The sequence below is a fragment of the Neophocaena asiaeorientalis genome, unplaced genomic scaffold (genome assembly GCF_003031525.2).
Source record: "Neophocaena asiaeorientalis asiaeorientalis breed wild unplaced genomic scaffold, Neophocaena_asiaeorientalis_V1.1 scaffold297, whole genome shotgun sequence".
NCBI classification, from domain to species: domain Eukaryota; kingdom Metazoa; phylum Chordata; class Mammalia; order Artiodactyla; family Phocoenidae; genus Neophocaena; species Neophocaena asiaeorientalis.
Window position 1 is genome coordinate 1,670,510 of NW_020175435.1, and position 23,196 is coordinate 1,693,705.

At 39.8% G+C, this 23,196-nt stretch overlaps 1 protein-coding gene across 1 annotated transcript; it reads right to left on the bottom strand.

Annotated features, from left to right (window-relative positions):
* Positions 1-1,415: 1,415 nt before the first annotated feature.
* Positions 1,416-3,642, bottom strand: LOC112414965 (growth factor receptor-bound protein 10-like). Its single transcript, XM_024767707.1, is given in 4 exon segments — positions 1,416-1,984; positions 2,215-2,639; positions 2,642-3,344; positions 3,346-3,642. Coding segments are annotated over 4 exon segments (1,629 nt in total). The 3' UTR covers positions 1,416-1,780.
* Between the last annotated feature and the right edge of the window lie 19,554 nt (positions 3,643-23,196).

Genomic DNA, 23,196 nt, shown 5'->3' on the forward strand with positions numbered 1-23,196 from the left:
GACAATCACATGTAAAAGAATGAAACTAGAACATTCTTTAACACCATATGCAAAAATAAGCTAAAAATTGATTAAATACCTAAATGTAAGACTAGGTACTATAAAACTAGAGGTAAACATAGGCAGAACACTCTTTGACATAAATCACAGCAATATCTCTCTGGATCCAAGTAAAGGAAATAAAAGCAAAACTAAACAAATGGGAACAAATTAAACTTAAAAGCTTTTGCACAGCAAAGGAAACAACTTACTGAATGGGAGAAAATCTTTGCAAATGATTTGATGGTTAAGGGGTTAATATCCAACATATATAAATGGCTCATACAACTCAACATCAAAAAAAAACCCAAACAACCTGATAAAAAGTGGGCAGAAGAATTGAATGGATGTTTTCCCAAAAAAGGAAATGCAGATGGACAACAGGCATGTGAAAAGATGTTCAATATCGCTACTCATCAGGGAAATGCAAATCAAAACCACAATGAGATATTACCTCCCACCAGTCAGAATGGCTATCTTAAAATAAAACACAAATAACAAATGTTGGTAGGATGTGGAGAAAAGAGAATCCTCGTACACTGTTGGTGAGAATGTAAATTGGTACAGTCACTGTGGAAAACAGTATGGAGTTTTCTCAAAAATCTAAAAATAGAATACCATATGACCCAGGAATTCCACTCCTGTGTATATATCTGAAAGAAACAAAACCACTAATTTGGAAAGATACATACACCACAATGTTTATAGCAGCATTATTTATAATTGCCAGGGTAAGGAAGCAACCTAAGTGTCCATCAACTGATGAATGGATAAAGATGATGTGATATATATACATATATATATCACATATATGTATCACATATATATGTATGTACATATCACATATATATGTATATACATATACAATGGAATACTACTCACCCATAAAAAGAATGAAATTTTACCATTTTTGGCAACATGCGTGGACTTGGAGGGCATTATACTAGGTATAATAAGTCAGGTAGAGAAAGACAAATACTGTATGATATCACTTATATGTGGAATCTAAAAAATACAACCAACTAGTGAATAAAACAAAAAAAAAGCAGACTCACAGACATAGAGAACAAACTAGTGGTTACCAGGGAGAGGGAAGGGGGAAGGGGCAATATAGGGGTAGGGGGGAAAAAGAAAGATTATTATGGGACTATATGAAATCATGTGTGTGAGACTTTTGAAAATTGTAAAGCACTATAGAACCTAAAGAATCTTTCATTCAATTAAAAATAAACAAATAGAAACAAAAAACAGAAAAAAGAGAAACAGACAAAAAAGTAGTTTTATGTTATGTGTTTTTACAACACAATTTAGACAATAAAAATAAATAAAGGAATGGGAGGCAACTGGCAGGGAGTTAAATTTTAGCTCTGCTTTTTTTTTTTTTTTTAACATATCAGTTTTAATTGTCAAGGTTATTCCAGGGCGAGAGTTCATTTCCAATCACTTCTCTCCAGCTTGTGTTCCTCCATGGCCCAGCCAAGAACATCATTCCAGTTTATTCTCGAGTCTGCTGTCTTCCAACCTCCCCATGAGGCCAGAGAGAGGGGCGCGGCCCTGCTGGACCTGCAGCAGCAAATCATCGTCAAGTCCAACAAACCAGTCGATCGTGGTCGGTCAGCGCCGAACACACCCATCTTGCTTCGAGCCCCAAGGTGCAGACAGACGTGTGTTCTGAATGATGCACAGACCTCTTCACTCCAGTGTCAGCGTCCTCCAGCCTGCAGCCAGGGTAGACCTGAGGTCATAAGGCTATGCCGATGCAGTGGTGCTTCAGTCTGCAAGGCAGGACCCCTTTGTGCAGCTGGTAAAAGTCAACAAGCTGGATCAGGTCAGAGAATTTGGTGTTCCCGTCGTCAAGCCTGAAGAAAGTCTGCCCGTCATCCTCGCAAGGTAAAATCTGGACATTTTTAATTTTCTGATGATGACACAATGTGAGGACAAATGCCTTTGTGTTTTTTTGTTTGTTTGTTTTTTGAGGTACGCGGGCCTCTCACTGCTGTGGCCTCTCCCGTTGCAGAGCACAGGCTCCAGACGCGCAGGCTCAGCGGCCATGGCTCACGGGCCCAGCCACTCCGCAGCATGTGGGATCTTCCTGGACCGGGGCACGAACCTGTGTCCCCTATGTCGGCAAGCGGACTCTCAACCACTGCGCCACCAGGGAAGCCCAACAAATGCCTTTGGATTACTCTGGCTGCCACGGAGGAGAAAAAGCCCACCCACGAGCCCCTGCTGCTTAACGATCCGGCGTGACTCCTCCCTGGAGATCCTGCCGTGAAACCAGTGCTGCGTCCTGTGAATCACTGTACTTAGGCTGGAAGGGTGGAGGGGGCTTTGGCTCTCGAGGATATTCATCCGCCTGCTTCGCTTCCTCCAGGCGTGGCCTTCTTCCAGGGCTGCACTCTGAGCCTCAGCCGGATTCTCGATCACTCTTCCCGTTTGCCCAGAAACATCCATGGTCACAAGGGAGTTATCAGAGACACTGTGCACTGGAGTTGAGAAGGGGGACAGCACGGCCTTCCTCTGATGAGGGATTCTGTAGTTCTGGTAAAGGAGCATTCCATACTTGAGGAGCCTGAAGGCCGTCATCCAGCACGTCCGCTCTGCTCGTCCTCGGCACAGAGCAACTGCAGCTCCTTGGCCTCGTTCCTGACTCTGTTTGGCTTTATGCAGAAGCCGTAGTCTGTGGGGGCACCGTACTGCTTCCTGCCGCCCATCAGGGAGAAGATGCGGCTGCCCTCCAAGTCGGCCAGCAGCTGCAAGTGTCTGGGCTCCTTTGAAGCTGCTCCCTTTGTGGAGCAATAGAGGCCAGATCGCCGCAAACACACGTACAGCTTCTTCCACGACTTCCTTCCCAGCTCCTTCACGTGCAAAAACCCTTGAATCTCAGGACAACTACTGGAGTTTAAAAAATTCTGCAAAAGCTGGGTCTGACTGCCATTTGACTGCTGGCACCAGGTAACCATCTGTTCTGAGAAGAAATTCGTGGTATTTTTTTTAAATTCGTATTTTGCATAATTCTTCCTGAATAAAACTTTACTTTCACTTGCCATGCTGCTCTCTACCTGGACCACAAGCTCATGGTCTTCCAAGCACCTTTCTGATCCCAGGTGCGGGTGGTGCTCCACCAGAGTCCAGCTGTTGTCGTCCACACAGTGACTTCTGTAAACCAGCAACTGGCACAGGTCCCTGGCTGTCGTGTCCGCCAGAATCTCCACCACTTTGCTCGTCCCCTCTTCGCTAAAGACTTTAACATCCTGCTTTGCAGCAGCCGGGCCAGGAGGTAAGGAGCCCGGCGTGAGCGCAGGGGTGAGGGGTGGGGGGGCTCCCGGGGCCGCAGAGCTCGGGGAAGGGGTCGGGGATGGCCGGCGGAGATGACGTCCTCAACTGCTGGTCCTCCTGCTGCAGACGCCTTGGTGATTCGCCAGCCGGTGAGGCGGCGCTGGGAAGCCGGGTCCTGCCAGATTTCCAGGACGGTGAGGAGATGTCTGCTCCACCTGGTCCTGGTAGTATGGATGGTGCAGAAAGGAATCTGGGCCGCCCGCTAAACTCGCGTCCCTCCCTGCCTCCTCCCGTAGCTCTGCTTTTGACAAATGACTTTACCATTTTTATGTTTCAGTTTTCTTACTTATTGAGGCAATTGACCTAAATAATCTTTAAGGTCCTTTCCAATCCTAAACTCCAGCTGCATAGCTATGGGGGCATGTCTTAGCCATTGACTCTGAATAAGACAAAGTTCTCTATAGAACAAAATTTTGACTTCCAAAAAATCCCTCAACTATGCCCAATAGTATCAGAGAGAGAATCAATTCACACTTGGTGCTTAGCGATCAGCTTCTCACAAAGTAATTCATGCTGGAATAACATGATGATAATTTGAAAAAGGATAATGTTTATCTTAAGGTAAATGAGTACCTAATTATTAAATATTCATATTGTGTTCATTGTATTTTTGATCGTTAATCTTTATTGTCTGTGTGCAAGAAAAACTAGAGCAAAGGTCATTAAAAGAAAGATAATTGTTTTAGAAATTATCCTAATGTCAAATGAAGATGGTCTGAAAGAAGGAAGTGATAGAGAAATGAAAAGGAAGGAATAGAGATGAGAAATGTTGAAGGTGAAGCTTGGTGGGCATTAGGAATGTACCAAAGGTGCTTCTGAGACTTCAGTACAAATGGATTAGGGTAACAATGATACAATCAATATTTGTAGAAAGGATGGTAACTATGTTGAAATACACAAGAGAGAGGTTGGGTCCAGAGATAAAGAGATATCTTGATGAGACAGAATGGTTTCGGATGGAGTTTTGAGACAGAGGAACAGCCAGTCTTGGGCTGAGCCTTGGAGAAGGGCTGCAGTTAGCCAAAGACATCACATTTGGAACAGGTGCTTTAGATGATATACAATTTAATAAACAAGGGAGTTTGTGAATAAGGAAGAAGAAGCCCTGAGATGGGTGTAAACAGGAAGGATGAGGAAGTGATAAAGACAGAGGAATGAGGTCAAAGACACAGAGGGTGGGCCAAAAGACTGCCCTATACCAAAGGGCAGAGGAAAGCACCAACAGGAGGTGTTGGTTAGCATCAACACTTGCTAACGTGTATGGGAGGGAGGACACTCAAAGTGAGAAAATTCCAGAAAAGGTAGAAAAGAAAGATTTCTAGGCCTGGATGGGAGAATTAGCCAATTATTCCTACTTGGTATAATAGGAGGGAAAGATGAGAGAATGAATGTTAAAAGAGAGTTTATTAGTCAAATATATTGCTAGAAACCATAGCAGAAGAATTTAGCTAACTCATGCAAAAAGCAATGTATTTGGAAGGATTTGGAGCAACTATCAAAATTCATAGGAAGACCAGATAGCCAGGCTCAGAAAAGGGCTAAACCAAGTAACACTGAGTTCAAAAAATACATGCAGGGGGCTTCCCTGGTGGCGCAGTGGTTGAGAGTCCGCCTGCCGATGCAGGGGACACGGGTTTGTGCCCCGGTCCGAGAAGATCCCACATGCCGCGGAGCGGCTGGGCCTGTGAGCCACGGCCGCTGAGCCTGTGCGTCCGGAGCCTGTGCTCCACAGCGGGAGAGGCCACAACAGTGAGAGGCCCGCATACCGCAAAAAAAAAAAAAAAAAAAAAAAAAAAAAATACATGCAAGTTCAAACCATAGGATGAAGTTAGGTTAGACCACTGCCACTGGCACGGCTGCCACTTGGACACGCAAACTGACAGTACAAGTGTTATCCTTCCACAGGTACTGTCAACTCAAAACTCTGAAACCCGCAACTGTGCTGCCAAGATTCAAAAGCCTGGTGGCATGTATCTTATTGGCTAAAGCTCGATCACCTGCCCACTCCCTCACTGCCATGACTTTCAAATGTACTTGACCCTTCTGCTTTGGCAGGCAGAGCTGAGACATACTTGGTTTCCTACCAGGACACCCAGTGTGAAATTCCCTCAAAATGTAAGGTTCTTACAATCATGAGTAGCCAAAACAAGAGAAACGTATCCACCACATCCCGCCTTACCATTTCCCAGACCTGCACTTCAAAAACAAAAGCAAAACAAAATGCACAAAGGCAAAAGGCTTCTGCCTAACTTAAAAACAACTCACCCTTTTACAACGAAAAATATTCTACTCCCCAGACCATGGCAGTAAAACCTCTCCTTTTTAATCAAGCTCCCAAGACCTGTGGCTAACATCTATTCCTGTTTTCGTTTTTTGGTTTTGTAGCAATTTTATTCTGATACATTGAAAAACCACAAAATAATTACTGTGAGTGAAAAAATGTTGCCTGCCACATCAGTAAACAAAAGATGTTGCAGTCATCAAGCCATCGCATTACAGTGGCCTGACGGTGCACCCTGAAGGAACTCAGGATAGAAACAGGATGCCTGCCATCAAGCCATCAGCCACTGTAGCCACTCCTTAATGGTGCACCCTGAAGAGACTCAGGATGGGAAAAACACAGGATACTGGCCCCATATGGCTGAGGTGCATATCAAAGGAATGATTTCAATGAGCCCAGACTATTGTATCTTCCCATGCACAGAAAAGTGCTAAATTCATTGACTTGAGATGTCTGGTTTTCTTTAATTAACAGTAACCTTTTGGTGATCTGACTACTTGGTTTTTGTTGCAAAAAGTCCTATATATCCTGGCTCCTCCCTTACCTCTTCAGACTGACACAGACTTAAGTCCTCACTTTTCTCCACCAAATAGAACATAATTCTCAACTCTTAGGTTGTGCGGTTTTTTTTCAGTTGACATTACAAATGCATACGCAATGTTGGTGGAAACAGAAAAATAAGGAAGTTAGTTAAAACATTTATGTGGAACAATGAGGAAGGAAATTCTGGGTAATGGCTCTAGTCATTTTCTTTGCAACAGGTCTGGACTGTAGGTAATATTGATGGCTTACCACACCACAGCCCACTACTCCACGTCTTCTTTGCTTTCTGCCACACTTAGGTAACTGCGGGGTGCTTAATCATTGGGGCGACCCAAAATGTCATACGTGAGTATTTTAGCGCCTGGTGGTCCTGCATGTGTAGAGTTACAGCAGTCTTTCAACTGTTTCTCACTAACTTTCTTGTTCTTTTTTTAAAAATGCTTCAGTTATATTTTGGATAGAAACAGAGATGATATTACTTGATAGTAAATCAACCCTACTGTATAACTATAAAGTGATACCCTTTACCACATGGTAAGATTTTAATTATCAGCCAGCCTATTCCTGCTTTCTTCATGGAGGCTTATGTAATATAAAATAATAAAAAGATGGCTGTATTCCCACCAGGTAATTTAAATCCCCACTCAAATCCTACACAAGGGGCCCCTACTGTTTATTATCAAAATAAAGATTTTTAACAAAATAATGTTTAATAACAAATCAAAATAACTCCATAGCCTTAAGCCAAACGTTGGCTTTACCTATGTAAATAATGAATAATAGATGCCTCTCTCTGATTAAACCATTTTCTATTCAAAGTAGAACAAGAAATATTTCACACTCTAATTCTTATGCCATAGGCAATGGTTATGGACTAAATTGTGCCCCTCATTCTTATGTTGAAGTCCTAACCCCCAATACCTCAGAATGTGAATGTATTTGGAGATAAGGCCTTTTAAAGAGTGAGTAAGCTAAAATGAAGCAGTTAGGGTGGGCCTAATACAATATGACTGATGTCCTTATAAGAAGAGGAAATTTGAACACACAAAGAAACACCAAGGACTTGCCGGCACAGTGAGAAGACAGCTACCTGCAAGCCAAGGAGAGGAGCCTTAGAAAAAGTCAAACCTGTTGATAGCTTGGCCTTGGACTTCCAGCCTCCAGAACTATGAAAAAAATAAATTTCTATTGTTAATCCACCCACTCGGTGGTACTTTGTTATGATAGCCCTAGAAAACTCATACAGCAACCAATTTAAAGAAACAAACAAAATCATTAGTAAAGAAAAAAATTTGTGAATTACCATCTGCATTCATTGGTGTTTTAAATATTTTTCACATATCATAATTGTATAAATTTTATAATTCTTATTAAGAAAGCATACTTGAAAAGCCCAATGGCAAATCAGTTTTAAAATGTTCCTGCAGCTTTGGGGCAGGCTGTAAGGATCATCTTCAAAGTCTCCCAACTTACTTGATTAGAAGGCCAAATATTTGCTGTTTGTATTATTCTGAACTTAATTTAAGTGATCAGGGTTGTTTTTCTTTCAGCAATAGCTTTATTTGATTAAGGGCATTAGGCTTGACTTCCAAATTTAACTGGCCATTTACTGAACATATTGATAAGTGTCTTAGGTCAACCACCCCAAAATATGACTCTAAGTCAGCATAGTACAGGAGATTTATGAAGTAATCCCAAGGGAAAACTTGTGGAAAAGTGATGAAAGCAGGAAAAGGAAGGGGAGGAAGCCAAATAAGGACATGGTTTCAGGCAAAGTGTTACAGAGAATCAGTTCAGTTTATCCCAAAGGAGATCTCTGGGGTGCACTTTGCACCTCAGCACTGGCTTGACCCAAGGCAAGGGTCATAGAGCTTTCCAACTCCCAAATTCATCAGTCATTGGCTTAGAGGCAAGGAAATTCCCAGAACCTACCAAGGACAGTCTGTTGAAAAAAGAGCTACAGGTGCTGGTTATTGAGAGCAAAATCTCCTTAAAGCCCTGACTCCAAACCGTAGAATTAAAGGAACTAAGGAGATCTGGTGGGAATACCAATGTTATACATTATGGTAATCATTGGATTATTTTGTTATTTCAATTTCTCTGTAAGGTTCTGGGCCATATCCTGGAAGGTCTTCATAACTTCTGGAGCTGGCATAGCTTTAAGAACTTCAGCATCACTAAGATTTTTATTAAGCCTAGACACTCCTATCATTTCTACCATGCCCCCTTCTACTCCAGGAATTCCTTCAGAAAAATTATCAGGCATTCCCCCAAGAAAGCCACCTGGAATGAGTTAACTGAGCTGCAATTATAAATGAGATCATTTTCTTAATTTCTCTTTCTGATAGTTGGCTGTTATTGTATAGAAATGCAACAGATTTTTGCATATTGATTTTGTATCCTCCACATTTACTGAATTTGTTTATTAGTTCTAATAGTCTTTTGGTAGAGTCTTTAGAGTTTTCTATTTGTGATGTCATCTGCAAATAATGACAGTTTTACTTCTGCCTTTCTGATTTGGATGCCTCTTATTTCTTTTTCTTGCCTAATTGCTCTGGCTAGGACTTCTAATACTGTGTTCAATACTATGTCAAATAAAGGTGGTGAAAGGGGGCATCCTTGTCTTGTTTCTATCTTAGAGGAAAAGATTTCAGTTTTTCATCACTGAGTATGATGTTAGCTGTGGGCTTGTCATATATGGTCTGTATTATGTTGAGGTACATAGAATGTCATTTTTATTTTTTCTCCCATTGGGACCTCTCACATTCTTCTCAAGCCTTCTTTATCCTTTCCTTCCTCCCTTTGATCTTTTTCTCTCATGACATTCTTCACTTATACTCTCTGATGTTCTATATTTTTCTGTGCTGTTGGTTGAATTTTTTTCAGCATTGTGCTGGCACCCTCACTGTAATCCAGTTTACAAGCAAAAACAAAATCATGGGCTCCTTTTTCTGTGTCTCAGGAGAATGTGTGCTTTCTCCTGTCACTTTAGGCTGTGCTGAATCAGGATTTGTTTTCATCTCTATGACACAGCTTTGGATGGGAGTGTTTAGCAGCTTCTGCAAATTGAAGAAGTCACTTACTCTTTTGGCCTAAACATTGACCAATTGAGAATTTGGCTTAATATGGTATGGCAAAAGTAGGTATATGAGAGATGTGAGTCATATCCTGATACAACTTAACTGTGCCTTCAGGGCCTGCTGAGACCTAACCTTTGTGTAATTCTACATGACGCTGTTTTGCTAAGTGGAATAAACACACAGATCCTAATGAGTAACTCAGGGCCTATGGTCAGCTGGTTTTGTATAACCAGATAAATTTTTATCAAGGCTCGATAACAAAACAAAAGCTCTTTCTGTAAAGGAGAATAGCTTCTTGCTGAAGAATAACTCTACAAAACCCCAGTGGTCTGAGATTCCCCTACTGGAGATTGTCATAGTCTCATATAATACCTTGATCTACTTCCAAACTTTTAAGTACCATCCACTGGATCTGATTAAACTACAATCTGGACTGTCTAGGGAAACTTCTTTTGTTCTGGGCCCAATTCAGATTGGGACATTGTATTAGTTTCCTACAGCTGTTGTAACAAGTTACCACAACCTTGGTTGCTTGACAATAGGAATTTATTCCCTCCCATTTCTGGAGGCCAGAGTCAAAAATCAAAGTGTCAGCAGGGTTGGTTCCTCCTGGAGGCTCTGAGGGAGAATCCACTCCATGCTTTTCTCTAGCTTCTGGTGGTCGCAGCAATCCTGGGCATTCCTTGGTTTGTAGATATATCACTCCAATATCTGCTTCTGTCTTCACGCTGCTTTCCCCTCTGTGTCTGCTTATATCTTTCCCTTTTCTCATAAGGACACTGTCCTCAGATTTAGGGCATGCCCTAAATCCAGGATGATCTCATCTCAAGATCCTTGACTTAATTACATCTACAAAGACCCTTTTTCCAAATAAGGTCACATTCATAGGTCCTGGGGTTTAGGACATGGGGTTTCAATCAACTACAGAAATCTTTCTGATTATTCAATTATTAGCTTTAAATATCCATCCAAATAAAGTATATGTTCTTAATAGTACACAGTTCAAGGTGAAATAATGTGTCCTTTACTTTGGAAAAAAAATATTCCGACCTATCTCTGACCATGAAATAGAAGGCTGTTATATTTTCACAGAATTAATCTCCTACTCCATGATATACATGAGTTTTATTAAGGCCAAAGAACCTGCTTCTCTTCGGATTCTAGGAGCTCATGTCACCAATATATTTGACCTATGTGATATCTTATAAGAAGGTAAGCGAGTCATGTCTCTGTATATTAAATTGTGGCAAGTGCCAAACAGTTGAAATAATTCTGAGCTAAGATGGTGATGACACAATGCAAGGTATCTAGCTAGGTAAAATAAACTGTATTCCAGTGGCTCAATAGGAGGACTTTTATTGATTTGCTCTTGGAAAAAGAGTACTTCCAAATAGTAGATGTGATTGATGTCACCACCTGCTAAGCTTAGGTTAATTTTCTAGGTAAAATAAACTGTATTCCAGTGGCTCAATAGGAGGACTTTTATTGATTTGCTCTTGGAAAAAGAGTACTTCCAAATAGTAGATGTGATTGATGTCACCACCTGCTAAGCTTAGGTTAATTTTCTAGGTAAAATAAACTGTATTCCAGTGGCTCAATAGGAGGACTTTTATTGATTTGCTCTTGGAAAAAGAGTACTTCCAAATAGTAGATGCGATTGATGTCACCACCTGCTAAGCTTAGGTTAATTTTCATTCTCTAAGACCAGTCCAAGACCAACTGACTCTGGCCAAGTTTGAGAGTTAAGTAAAAATAAAACAGAAATCTGTACCCCTGTATCTTTCAAGAATTTTTATAGTAGGAATTTCTCCACAGAAATTGTAATACATTTGCATTATTATTTTTGTAGCTAGAGAGCTTCAGGAGCCTCAACTTGGCTCTTCCTACCTTAATAGACCTTATATTAAATATAGAAAGCATGTTTATCCAGGATAGAGGATATATGTAGCAACTCTATGCTCATGAACCAGATAATTGATGACAAAAAGGGTTTGTGACCGACTAGAACTATGAGAGGCATTTGTGGATCAAACCTCCATTGACCCCTGTAAGACGATATTCTGACCAGTGGAAAACCATGTTCTATGGAGTTCCCAAGAATTGGTGTAACATATAGCTAGTATCCAGTGATCCTCAAAAAGTCTGAGTATCTCACTTTCCTAAGGGAAAAATAACCCTGATAAATACCTTCAGGAAAGTTGCCTAAAAGATCCAATATGTGTACTTCTTACTCTTTTTTTCCAAAACCTGTCCTCAAGGGAAACCCAGTCTGGGAATTAAGCAGTGAGTCATGACATTTTGATTCAAATTAGGCTTCTATTCTCTAGACCAGGAGTTATTTTTCAATTATAAAAACAGTGGAAAGGGGTATTCCCACTTTGGGGAAGATAGACTAGATGTATTTTTCCCTGTTCCTCTCACTAAGCACAACTAAAACTCCTGGACATCTCTATTAAAGAAGAAATAGGCACACCCACTAGCATAGCTGGAGACAGTCCATTAGTGCTCTGGGGTTGCTTTTTCTCTGTATTCCCTCAGTCGCTGAAGATGCTCTCTTGTTTATCCCCCAAAGTTCAGCAGACTCCCTGGGGCTTGCTCTAACATGGAACAATAATATTATAATTAGTTCAAGAATGACAAATCTATTATAACTTCACTTTTATCTCCTGAGATGTTCAGACACCTTGCCAACACTCAGATTGTAGCTTTGTCTGAAGATGGGACTAACTATGAGAGGAAGTGGGAAATCCCTGTACAGAAGTGGAAGAAAGGAAAATTGTGATCTGGTGCCTGTCCTCATATGTACATAATATGTGGGGGGTTACAGAATGCACTTGTAATTTATAAATTTATGCTGACAGATATAAGCTTAGCCAAAACATTTTTTAGGGAAAAAAGAGTGATTCTTATCACATTTGCTGTATTCTACGTCTCGACTTAATTATAAATTACAAATAGAACCCACCTAATAGTCCATGTTAACCAACCTTCCTGCTTTGTCTCAGAATGAGGGGTTTCATGGAACATAGGAATTTCATTGCTAAACCTGAAACAGTCCTGAGCAAAATGGGATGAGTTGGTCACCTTACCTAGTACAAATACCCATCATATACCAAGGGTTGGCAAACAATCTGCTGCTTATCTTTTGTAGATAAAGTTTTATTGGAACACAGCCATAGCCATTCATTTACATATTGTCTGTGGTTGATTTCACATTGCACTGGAAGAGTTGAGTGGTTGTGAGAGAGACTGCATGGCCTGCAAAGCTGAACATATTTACTATTTTGCCCTTTACAATAAAAGTATGCCAACTCCGGATCTACACATAACCTGGAGGAGATCTTGAAGAGGAGCTGTGTGCAAAGATAGCTAAAGGATTCATTAGGGATGACCGAACCCACATCTGAACTAGGTACCATACATACTTCACTATAGATTGACTAGCATAAAGTGGCTTTACAGGCACGCCTCAGAGATACTGCGGGTTCCATTCCAAATCATTGCAATAAAATGAATATTGCAATAAAATGAGTCATATTTTTTTTGTTTCCCAGTGCATGTAAAAGTAGTCAATTGAGCGTGTGATAGCATTATGTCTAAAAAAAGCATATATACCTTAATTTTATTGCTAAAAAATGCTAACTATCAACTGAGACTTCAGCTAGTTGTGATCTTTTTGCAATAGTAACATCAAAGATCACTGATCACAGATCATCATAACATATAAAAAAATACTGAAACGGTATGAAATATTGTGAGAATTACCAAAATGTGAGACAAGGACAGGAAGTGAGCACAAGCTGTCCAGAAAATGGCACCAATAGACTTGCTTGACCCACGGTGGCTACAAAACTTGAATTTGCAAAAAATGCATTATCTGCAAAGCACAATAAAGTGAAGCACAAAATAAAGTGTGCCTGCACAGGTGAAGTTTTGGGGTTTTTTTAACATCTTTATTAGAGTATAATTGCTTTACAATCATGTGTTAGTTTCTGCTGTATAATAAAGTGAATCAGCTATATGTATACATATACCCCCATATCTCCTCCCTCTTGCATCACCTTCACAACCTCCCTATCCCACCCCTCTAGCTGGACACAAAGCACCGAGCTAATCTCCCTGTGCTATGCAGCTACTTCCCACTAGCTATCTATTTTACATTTGGTAGTGTACATATATGCATGCCACTCTCTCACTTTGTCCCACCTTACCCTTCCCCCTCCCCATGTCCTCAAGTCCATTCTCTACGTCTGCAGCTTTATTACTGTCTTGCCCCTAGGTTCTTCAGGACCCTTTTTTCTTTTAGATTCCATATATATGTGTTAGCATATGGTATTTGTTTTTCTCTTTCTGACTTACTTCACTCTGTATGACAGACTCTAGGTCCAACCACCTCATAACTCAATTTCATTTCTTTTTATGGCTGAGTAATATTCCATTGTATATAGGTGCTACATCTTCTTTATCCAATCATCTGTCAGTGGACATTTAGGTTGCTTCCATGTCCTGGCTATTGTAAATAGTGTTGCAATGAACATTGTTGTACATAACTCTTTTTGAATTATGGTTTTCTCAGGGTATATGCCCAGAAGTGGGATTGCTGGGTCATATGGTAGTTCTATTTTTAGTTTTTGAAGGAACCTCCATACTGTTCTCCATAGTGGCTGTATCAATTTACATTCCCACCAACAATGCAAGAGGGTTCCTATGTCTTTTGGTTGGAGCATTTAATCCATTTACATTTAAGGTAATTGTCGATATTTATTTCCCTATTACCATTTTCTTACTTGATTTTGGTTTGTTACTGTAGGTCTTTTCCTTCTCTTGTGTTTGCTGTCTAGAGAAGTTCCTTTAGCATATGTTGTAAAGTTGGTTTGGTGGTGCTGAATTCTCTTAGCTTTTGCTTGTCTGTGAAGGTTTTAATTTCTCCGTCTAATCTCAATGAGATCCTTGGTGGGTAGAGTAATCTTGTTTGTAAGTTTTTCCATTTCATCACTTAAAATATGTCCTGCCACTCCCTTCTGGCTTGCAGAGTTTCTGCTGCAAGATGAGCTGTTAACCTTATAGGAATTCCCTTGTATGATTTTTGTTGCTATATCCATGCTGCTTTTAATATTTTTTCTTTGTATTTAATTTTTGATAGTTTGATTAATGTGTGTCTTGGTGTGTTTCTCCCTGGATTTATACTGAATGGGACTCTGTGCTTCCTGGACTTCATTAACTATTTCTTTTCCCATATTAGCAAAGTTTTCAAGTATAACTCTTCAAATATTTTCTCAGTCCCTTTCTTTTTCTCTTCTTCTTCTGGGACCCCTATAATTCGAATGTTGGTGCATTTAATGTTGTCCCAGAGGTCTCTGAGACTGTCCTCAATTCTTTTCCTTCCTTTTGCTTTATTCTGCTCTGTGGTAGTTATTTCCACTCTTTTATCTTCCAGGTCACTTATCCGTTCTTCTGCCTCAGTTATTCTGCTATTGTTTCCTTGTAGAGAATTTTTAATTTCATTTATTTTGTGGTTCATCATTGTTTGCCTGTTCGTTAGTTCTTCTAGGTCCTTGTTAAACATTTCTTGTATCTTCTCCATTCTATTTCCAAGATTTTGCATCATCTTACTATTATTACTCTGAATTCTTTTTCATGTAGACTGCCTATTTCCTCTTCATTTGTTTGGTCTGGTGGGTTTTTACTTTGTCCTTCAACTGCTGTGTATTTCTCTGTCTTCTCATTTTGCTTAACTTACTGCATTTGAGGTCTCCTTTTCCCAGCCTGCACGTTCGTAGTTCACATTATTCTTGGTGTCTGCCCCCATTGGGTAAGGTTGTTTCAGTGGGTTGTGTAGGCTTCCTGGTGGACGGGACTGGTGCCTGTGTTCTGGTGGATGAGGCTGGAGCTTGTCTTTCTGGTGCACAGGACTGCGTCCCGTGGTGTGCTTTGGGGTGTCTGTGAACTTATTATGATTTTAGGCAGCCTCTCTGCCAATGGGTAGGATTGTGTTCCTGTCTTGCTAGGTGCTTGGCATGGGGTATCCAGCACTGTAGCTTGCTGGTCATTGAGTGGAGCTGGATCTTAGCGTTGAGATGGAGATCTCTGGGATACCTTTTGCCATTTGATATATCACCATTTGGTCCTGGACCAATTTCCATTGGTGTGGACCAATGTCCTGAACTCAGCTCTCCCACGTTAGAAGCTCAGGCCTGACAGCCAGCCAGAGCACCAAGACCCTATCAGCCACAAGGATCAGAAGAAAAGGGAGAGAAAAAAAAAAGAAAGAATAAAATAAATAAAATAGTTATTAAAAGAAAATATATATATATATTATTAAAATTTAAAAAATAAAAAAGTAATAAAAAAAGAAAGAAGAGAGCAACCAAACCAATAAACAAATCCACCAATGATAACAAGTGCTAAAGTCTACAGCTGCTCCGAAAGTCCACCGCCTCAATTTTGGGATGATTCATTGTCCATTCAGGTATTCCACAGATGCAGGTACATCCAGCTGATTGTGGAGTTGATTGTGTTGATTGTGCTGCTCCCGAGGCTGCTGGGAGAAATTTCACTTTCTCTTCTTTGTTCACACAGCTCCTGGTGTTCAGCTTTGGATCTTGTCCTGCCTCTGCATGTAGGTTGCCTAAGAGCATCTGTTTCCCACCTTTTGGGAAGTCTGAGGTCTTCTGCCAGCATCAGTGGGTGTTCTGTAGGAGTTGTTCCACATGTAGATGTATTTTTGATGTACCTGTGGGGAGGAAGGTGATCTCCACGTCTTACTTCCCCGCCATCTTGAAGGTCCCCCCCATGGTGAAGTTCTGATACAGATATTTATTCCCTCCTTAACAAGAAGGTAATAACTCTTAACCAGAAAGACCAAGAGAAGGGTTGCTATTTTGTTCTCCGTACAATTCTCCTTTTTGTCTAAATTCTCTTTGCCCTGGAATTTAGCTTCCTCACATCAGGATAATTTGTAAGACGATAGACTCTCTCAATTCTCAAATTTTTAAATATCAAGTTTTTACCTACTTATTTCTGAGTATGATTCCTTCCCATACGTGTTCTTGCTATGGGTCTAGCTCCTTGCTTTGTTTGTCAAAATGGCCTCTAAAATCAGACCTCAGTTGGAAATGTAGCTCTATCACTTACTGCTGTGGGTTCAACCCCTTTGGACTTCAATATCCTCCTCTGTTCAATGCAGACACTAGCAGAGGTAGTAACCTACCTCCTATGTTACTGTAATAAGTTTAAAACATTAATGTATCCAAAGGACTAAGAGCCAGGATGCATGTTGTAAGCATTCAATGCATTTAACTTGCTGTTGCTGTTATTAACATCAGCATTATTAATAATTCCTTGAATCATTACTTGGCTGACTATCGATTATTCTGGACTTTTTCTTCCTGCTTAGCATCTGCATTAGTCAGGGTTCTCCAGAGAAAGAGAACTCATAGAGGAATAGATAGATAGATAGATAGATAGATATAATTTATGTACATATATATATATATATATATATGAGTTATTATAAGGAATTGGCTTATGTGATTATGGAGGCTTAAATCTACAAGCTGGAGATCCAGGAAAGCCAGTGGTATAATTTGAAGACCTGAGAGCTGACGGTATAGATTCCAGTTTGGGCCTGAAGGCCTGAGAAGCAGGAGTTCTGAGGGCAAGAGAAGATCAACATCCCAGCTCAACAGTCAGGCAATGAATGAATTCAAACTTCCTCTTTTTGTTCCATTCGGAATCTCAGAGGATTGAATGATGCTCTCCTATGTTGGGGAGGGTGATCTGCTTTACTCAGTTCACCAATTCAAATGCTTATCTTTTCTGGAAACACCCTCACAGACATACCCAGAAATAGTGTGTAATCAGATACCTGGGCATCCCATGGCCAGTCAAATTGAAGCATTAAACTAACCATCACAGTGTCCAAACTGAAACAGGTAACCTTGTAGGCAGAAAAATGAGCACAGTGATAATTCCTGTCCTCAAGGTCTTTCCAAGTAGCACTTAGACATTAGAATTGAACCTCTTGGGACCCACTCTGTGGGCTGCACCCACACTTAGGTCCCATGGAACACCCCACTTCATCCATCTCAACAACTCGGCAAGATGGGCAAAGCTGGCCCTTCCACCCTGACTTCACCTGAGCATGGGGTCACTCAGGGTGGTAAGTCACCACCTCATGTCACATAGTTCATAAGCCATGTTGTGAGCATCCAAACCCTCTCATTTTCTCCAAGTCTAGTGCTTTCTTAGCTGTAATTTATTGCCTCCTGTGTCTTTGGTGATAATCCCCGGTGCAGCCATTAAACAAAAAGCCTTATGCGGTTTTAAATATTGAAATATTTATCAAAATGTCCTTACTAAGGACAAAATAATTTATTCCCCAAAGAAAATGAAATCAGATTTTTTTCCTGTCTGTTGTTTTCTAAGTGATGCAATCAAGACCAAACTTGCAGTCTCCTAGAACATTAAGACTCTGACACTGTTCTCTCAGACCCTCTGAAACCTCATAAAGATTGGAGGACATTTGAAGAAAACACAAGCCTCAGAGCATGGGGATAGAGAGGCCCTTAGGAATCCTGCCCCAGATATTGACTTTAATAATAGTCCTTTAAGAAGAATATCCAACTGACAAAATAGCCTTTCTTCCTTCAGATGCCTCTTATGAGACCTATTTTGACCCAGAAAGTTCCCAGAAAGTTTATTTTGGATGATCAGAGAGTTTTTGAGTGGGAGGAGACTTGAGAGGTCAATTGGAAGAACATTATTTTGTTGTCAGTGGTAAAGCTACGTGACATGCCCCATGTCACACCAAAAGGAAGTAGAATTTCACTGACGGGACCTACATCTCTTGATTCTTAATTCAGTGTCTCCTCTTCTGTGAGCCTTTCACCATAAGTCCATGGTTATGTTTTTCACACCAGCTACAGATGACCTTCCCAAAGAGCTATGAGCCCAGGACATTAAGTACACAGCATTCAGAAGGCAGCTCAATTTTAAACCCATCCCTCTGGCCAGCCAAGTCCTAGCCTTGTTTAAGACCTGAGTTCTAGATTCCATTCTAATTCCCTTACTTTTCTCCTCTGTTATGTGACTTGATTTCTTTCCCTCTAAGTGGGCTCGATCAACTTTGCCTTTATCTGCACTCAGGGAATTATTTAATACAGTATAAGGTCACTTGTGTGAAAGGGTATGTGACATATGGTGGTGATTACCTGGTGAAGTAACAAAGCCCAGTGAGGGAACACAAAAGCACATTTTCTGCTGCCAACGAGCAGCACCGAGGAAAGCAATTGATCTGTGTGTAATGCTGTCAGTGAGCTCGAGGCACAGGCTAGTGGAAATCCCAGAAGGGAGTCTGTGAGAGATGGAGACAGAGCTAATGAAAGGAAATAAAGAAATGAACTCTGCAGAGTGCCTAGTCGCTTCCTGTGGCATTGCGATTAGGGCTCAGACACCCAGCCAGACGAACCTGGGTTGAAATCCAGTCTCCAAACCTTGTGAATTTTTGGTGTTGGTCACATTTTATAACCTCTTTGAGCCTTAGTTTATTTGCAACAGAAAAAACAAGGAATCATAATAATATGTACTTTGCTGAGTTATTGTGGAGGTTGTAAACAGTGTCTGACTTTGGGCATGAAAGCTTAAAAACTATTAGCTGTTGTTGTTGCTATTATTATTATTATTATTATTACATCACTAGCACTTTTATCATCATCATCCCGGCTTAAGGTATCATGGTTTATTCTACCTGGAAAGGACCAGTAGGTTATCTCAACTATATATGCAAACTATTTATATTTTATTGTATATGTGTTTGTGGACATGGTTATACAATCATTTTATCCAAAATCACAGGTCACATACACTGGAATTCAGAATTTGGAATTTGGGGATTTTAGATAAATTATACAGACAAGATAGCATATGCTACATAACAATCCCAGCAAATTCTAGAGAAGCACCCCATAATCAATCAGATTCACTTTCATGTCAGGTGTTCCCAAGAACACCTCTAGGACTAGCTATTTGCTATTAAGATTCACAGAACTCAGCATATGGTTGTGCTCATGGCTATGATTTATTACAACAAAAGGGCACAAAGCACAATCAATCAGCAATGATAAAAGGTTCAAGAGGCAAAGTCCAGAGGAAACCAGGCATAAGCCTCCAAGAATCTTCTCCCAGAAGAGACACACAGGATGTGCTTAATTTCTCCAGCTACAAATTGTGACAACACATGTGAAATGTTGTCTGCCACAGAAGCTCATTAGAGATTCAGTGACTAGAGTTTTTACTGGGGACTCGACACATAAACACCCTCAGCCTAGTACATACCAAAATTCAAGACTCCTGGAAGAAAAAGACAGGTTTTTGGCATACACCACATGGTTTCTATGAATGGTTTAGCACAGTGAGTCACTCATATGTGATGGAATGGAAGCAACCCCCTGAATCCAAGTTCCCAGGAAAGCGGGAACCTTGCATGCAGGCCTTTCTAAGGAGAGCAGTCTCAGGCCCGCCATGTTAACTCTTTCCACACAACTTTCTGTGGCAAGATGTATGAATAATTGCACTAACAGTGATAAAGGCCATAATTATCCTCATGTCACGTCAGGTCAGGTTTTGCCACCAAATCAACTCAGATTAGGTCAGATAGTGCTATAAAATGTATTGTGAAAATCTTCTGGCTTGAAGAGCTTCTTGGGTTTTGTAATTATAGATAAGTGATTACAGTTCTGTTTTTTTTCTCTCTCCCCACCCTGTTCTTCCTTTTTTCCTTTTCCCTTCCCTCCCTCCCTCCCTCCTTCCCTCTCACTCTCCTTTCCCCCTCCCTTCTTCCTTCCTCCCTCCTTCCCTGGCTCCCTCCCTTCTTCCTTCTTACCTTTTCCTTTGTTCAGTTTTATTATTAAGTAAAATGTATAAAAATAGCACAAAAGGCAGGAGGCCAGAAATGGAAGTGTGTTATTATAGGTTTTACACTACATATAAAGTGGTGTGACATCACTTGAAGGTAGACTGTGGTTGATAGGTTCAAGACAAACCCTAAAGCGATGACTGAAATAACAAAACAAATAGTACAGCTAATGACTCAAAAGGAGACAAAATAGAATCACAATATATTCAATTAATCCCAAAGAAGGCAGAAAAAGAGAGAAAGGGAACAATGAACAGATGGGACAAATAGAAAACCAATAGCAAGATAATAGATTTAAGTCTAATTATATCTATAATCACAGTAAATGTAAATAGCTCAAACGTTCCAATTAAAAAGCAAAATGTTAGATTGGATAAAAAAGCAAGATCCACCTATATGCTGTCTAAGAGAAGTTAACTTTATAAAGGATGCAAATAGTTTAGAAATAAAATAATGGAAAAGATAAACTACACATGCACTAAAAAAAAGTGAGTGGGTATATTAATATCCCACAAAGTAAATTTCAAAGAATATTAGTAGCAATAAATAAGGTAACTTTGTAATGATAAAAATGTCAATCAAGAGGACAAAAAATATGAAATGTTTATGTATCTAACTAAGCTTTAAAATTCAGAGAATTCCCTGGCGTTCCAGTGGTTAGGACTCTGCCCTTTCACTGCCGAGGGCCCGGGTTCAGGGAACTAAGATCCTGCAAGCCATGCGGTGCAACCAAATAATAAATCCATAAATAAAATAAAATTCACGAGGTAAAAATCTACTGAAATTGCAGAGAAAGAGACAAATTAAAAATATAATCAGAGATTTTTATATGCCTTCCTCAATAATTGATAGAATAAGCAGGCACAAAATCAACAAGGATGTAAAAAAGTTGAACAAAATTATCAACAAACTTGACTTATTTTACACATGTAGAACAATCCACTTCAAAACATCAGAATACACATTCTTTTCAACCACACATGGAACATTTATAAAGATATAATTTGGGCCAGAAAACAAGTTTCAATTAATTAAAAAAGATTCAAATCATGCAAAGCATGTTCTATGGTAAATTTAGAATTCAGACACAGAAAGATCTCTTGAAAACCCCTAAAATATGGAAACTAAGTAACACACATCTAAGTAATCCATGTGTCAAAGAAGCAATTAAAAGGATAATTAGGAAACATTTTAAATGGTAAAAGAAAATGAAAGCACAGCATAGTAGAATTTGTTGAATACCATAAAATATCATTAGGGTGATATTTATAGTACTAAACAATTCTGTTAAACAGAACAACTTTCTTAAGTCAGTGACCTATGTTTCTTCTTTAAGAATCTAGGAAAAAAGGGGGACCACATTAAACTCAAAGTAAGTAGGAAAAAAATACTAAAGATAAAAATAGAACTCAGTGAAATAGAAAATAGAGAAAATAAATGAAACTGAAATTATTTGAGAAGATCAAGAGCATATAATATTGATAAACCAGTCAGACTTGATGTGAAAAAGAGAGAGAAGAGACAAATGGGTCAGATTTTATCACAACTGATTCTACAGACGTTAGTGCATATCAAGGAAAATTTATAAATAACTATGCCAATAAATCCAACAATATAGATTAACTAGACAAATTTCTTGAAAGACACAAACTAATAAACCTCATGCAAGAAGAAATATATCATTTGACTATTTGAAAAATTGAAATTTTAGTTAAAAACCTTTCTTCAAAGGAAACTCCAAGCCCAAGTGGCTTTACTGGTACATTCTAGCAAATATTTAAGGAAGAAATAATGCACAAATAAACACAAACTGTCTATAGTAGGCAGAATTTCAAGGTGGCCCTATAAATTTCCAGTCCCTGGTGTACACACACCTTCTCTCAGTCATTTAACCAAAAAATAATCCAGGTATTACTGTGACAGAATGCAATTAACATCCCAGATTAGTTGACTTTAAGGTGGGGAGATTATCTGGGCAGGTCTTTAGAAGTAGAGCTTTTTCTCAGGCAAGTCACAGAGGAGGAAATGAGAAAGACTTGAAACAGAAATTGGATCTGATGCACTGTTGCTGGCTTGAAGACAGAGCGGGGCGTGTGGCAAGGAATATGAGGAGACTCTAGGAGATGAGAGTGGCCTGACAGCTAGCAAGGAAGCAGAGACATCAGTCCTACAACTGCAAGGAACTGAATCCTATGAACAAGAATGGCTTGGAAGTGGACGTTTCCCCCCAAGCCTCTGGGTAAGATCCAGTCCAGCCATATCTTGCTTCCAGGCTCATGATATGCTGAGCAGAGTATGCAGCCAGCCCACAATGGGATGCTGAGCTAATAAACTGTATTGTTTTAAGCCAGGAAACATGCACTTATTTTGTATGCAGCAAAAGAAAACTAATACTTCCCAACTCATTCTATGAAGTCAGCATTACCCTGATAGTAGAACCAGACAAAGGCATTACAAGAAAGGAAGGTAATCGATTAATATCCTTCATGCTCAGTGATGCAAAAATTCTAAACAAGGTTTAGCAAATTGAATCTAACAATATATAAAAAGGATAATCTACCATGACCAAGAGGGTTTACCCAGGAATGCACTGGTTGGTTAACATAGCCATGTTAACCAATTTAAAAAGAAAAAACAGAACAATCTCAACAAATGCAGAAAAAGCATCTGACAAAATTCAAAATCCATTCTTGGCTTAAGAAAACTTCAGCAAACCAGGAACAAAAGTGAACATCTTCAACCTGATACTCTATAGTTAACATCACACTTAATGGTGAAATACTAAATGCTGTTCCCCTAAGACTGGGAAAACGCAAAGATGACTGCTCTTATCACTTATATTCAACAGTGAACAGGGGGCTCTTTCCAGTGCAGCAAAACCAGAAGAGAAATAAAATCTAGCCAATTTAAAAGGAAAACAGAAAACAAACAGTTTTTATTCCTGGATGGTATGATCATCTATGTGGAAAATTTAATTGACTCTATATGTGTGTATATAT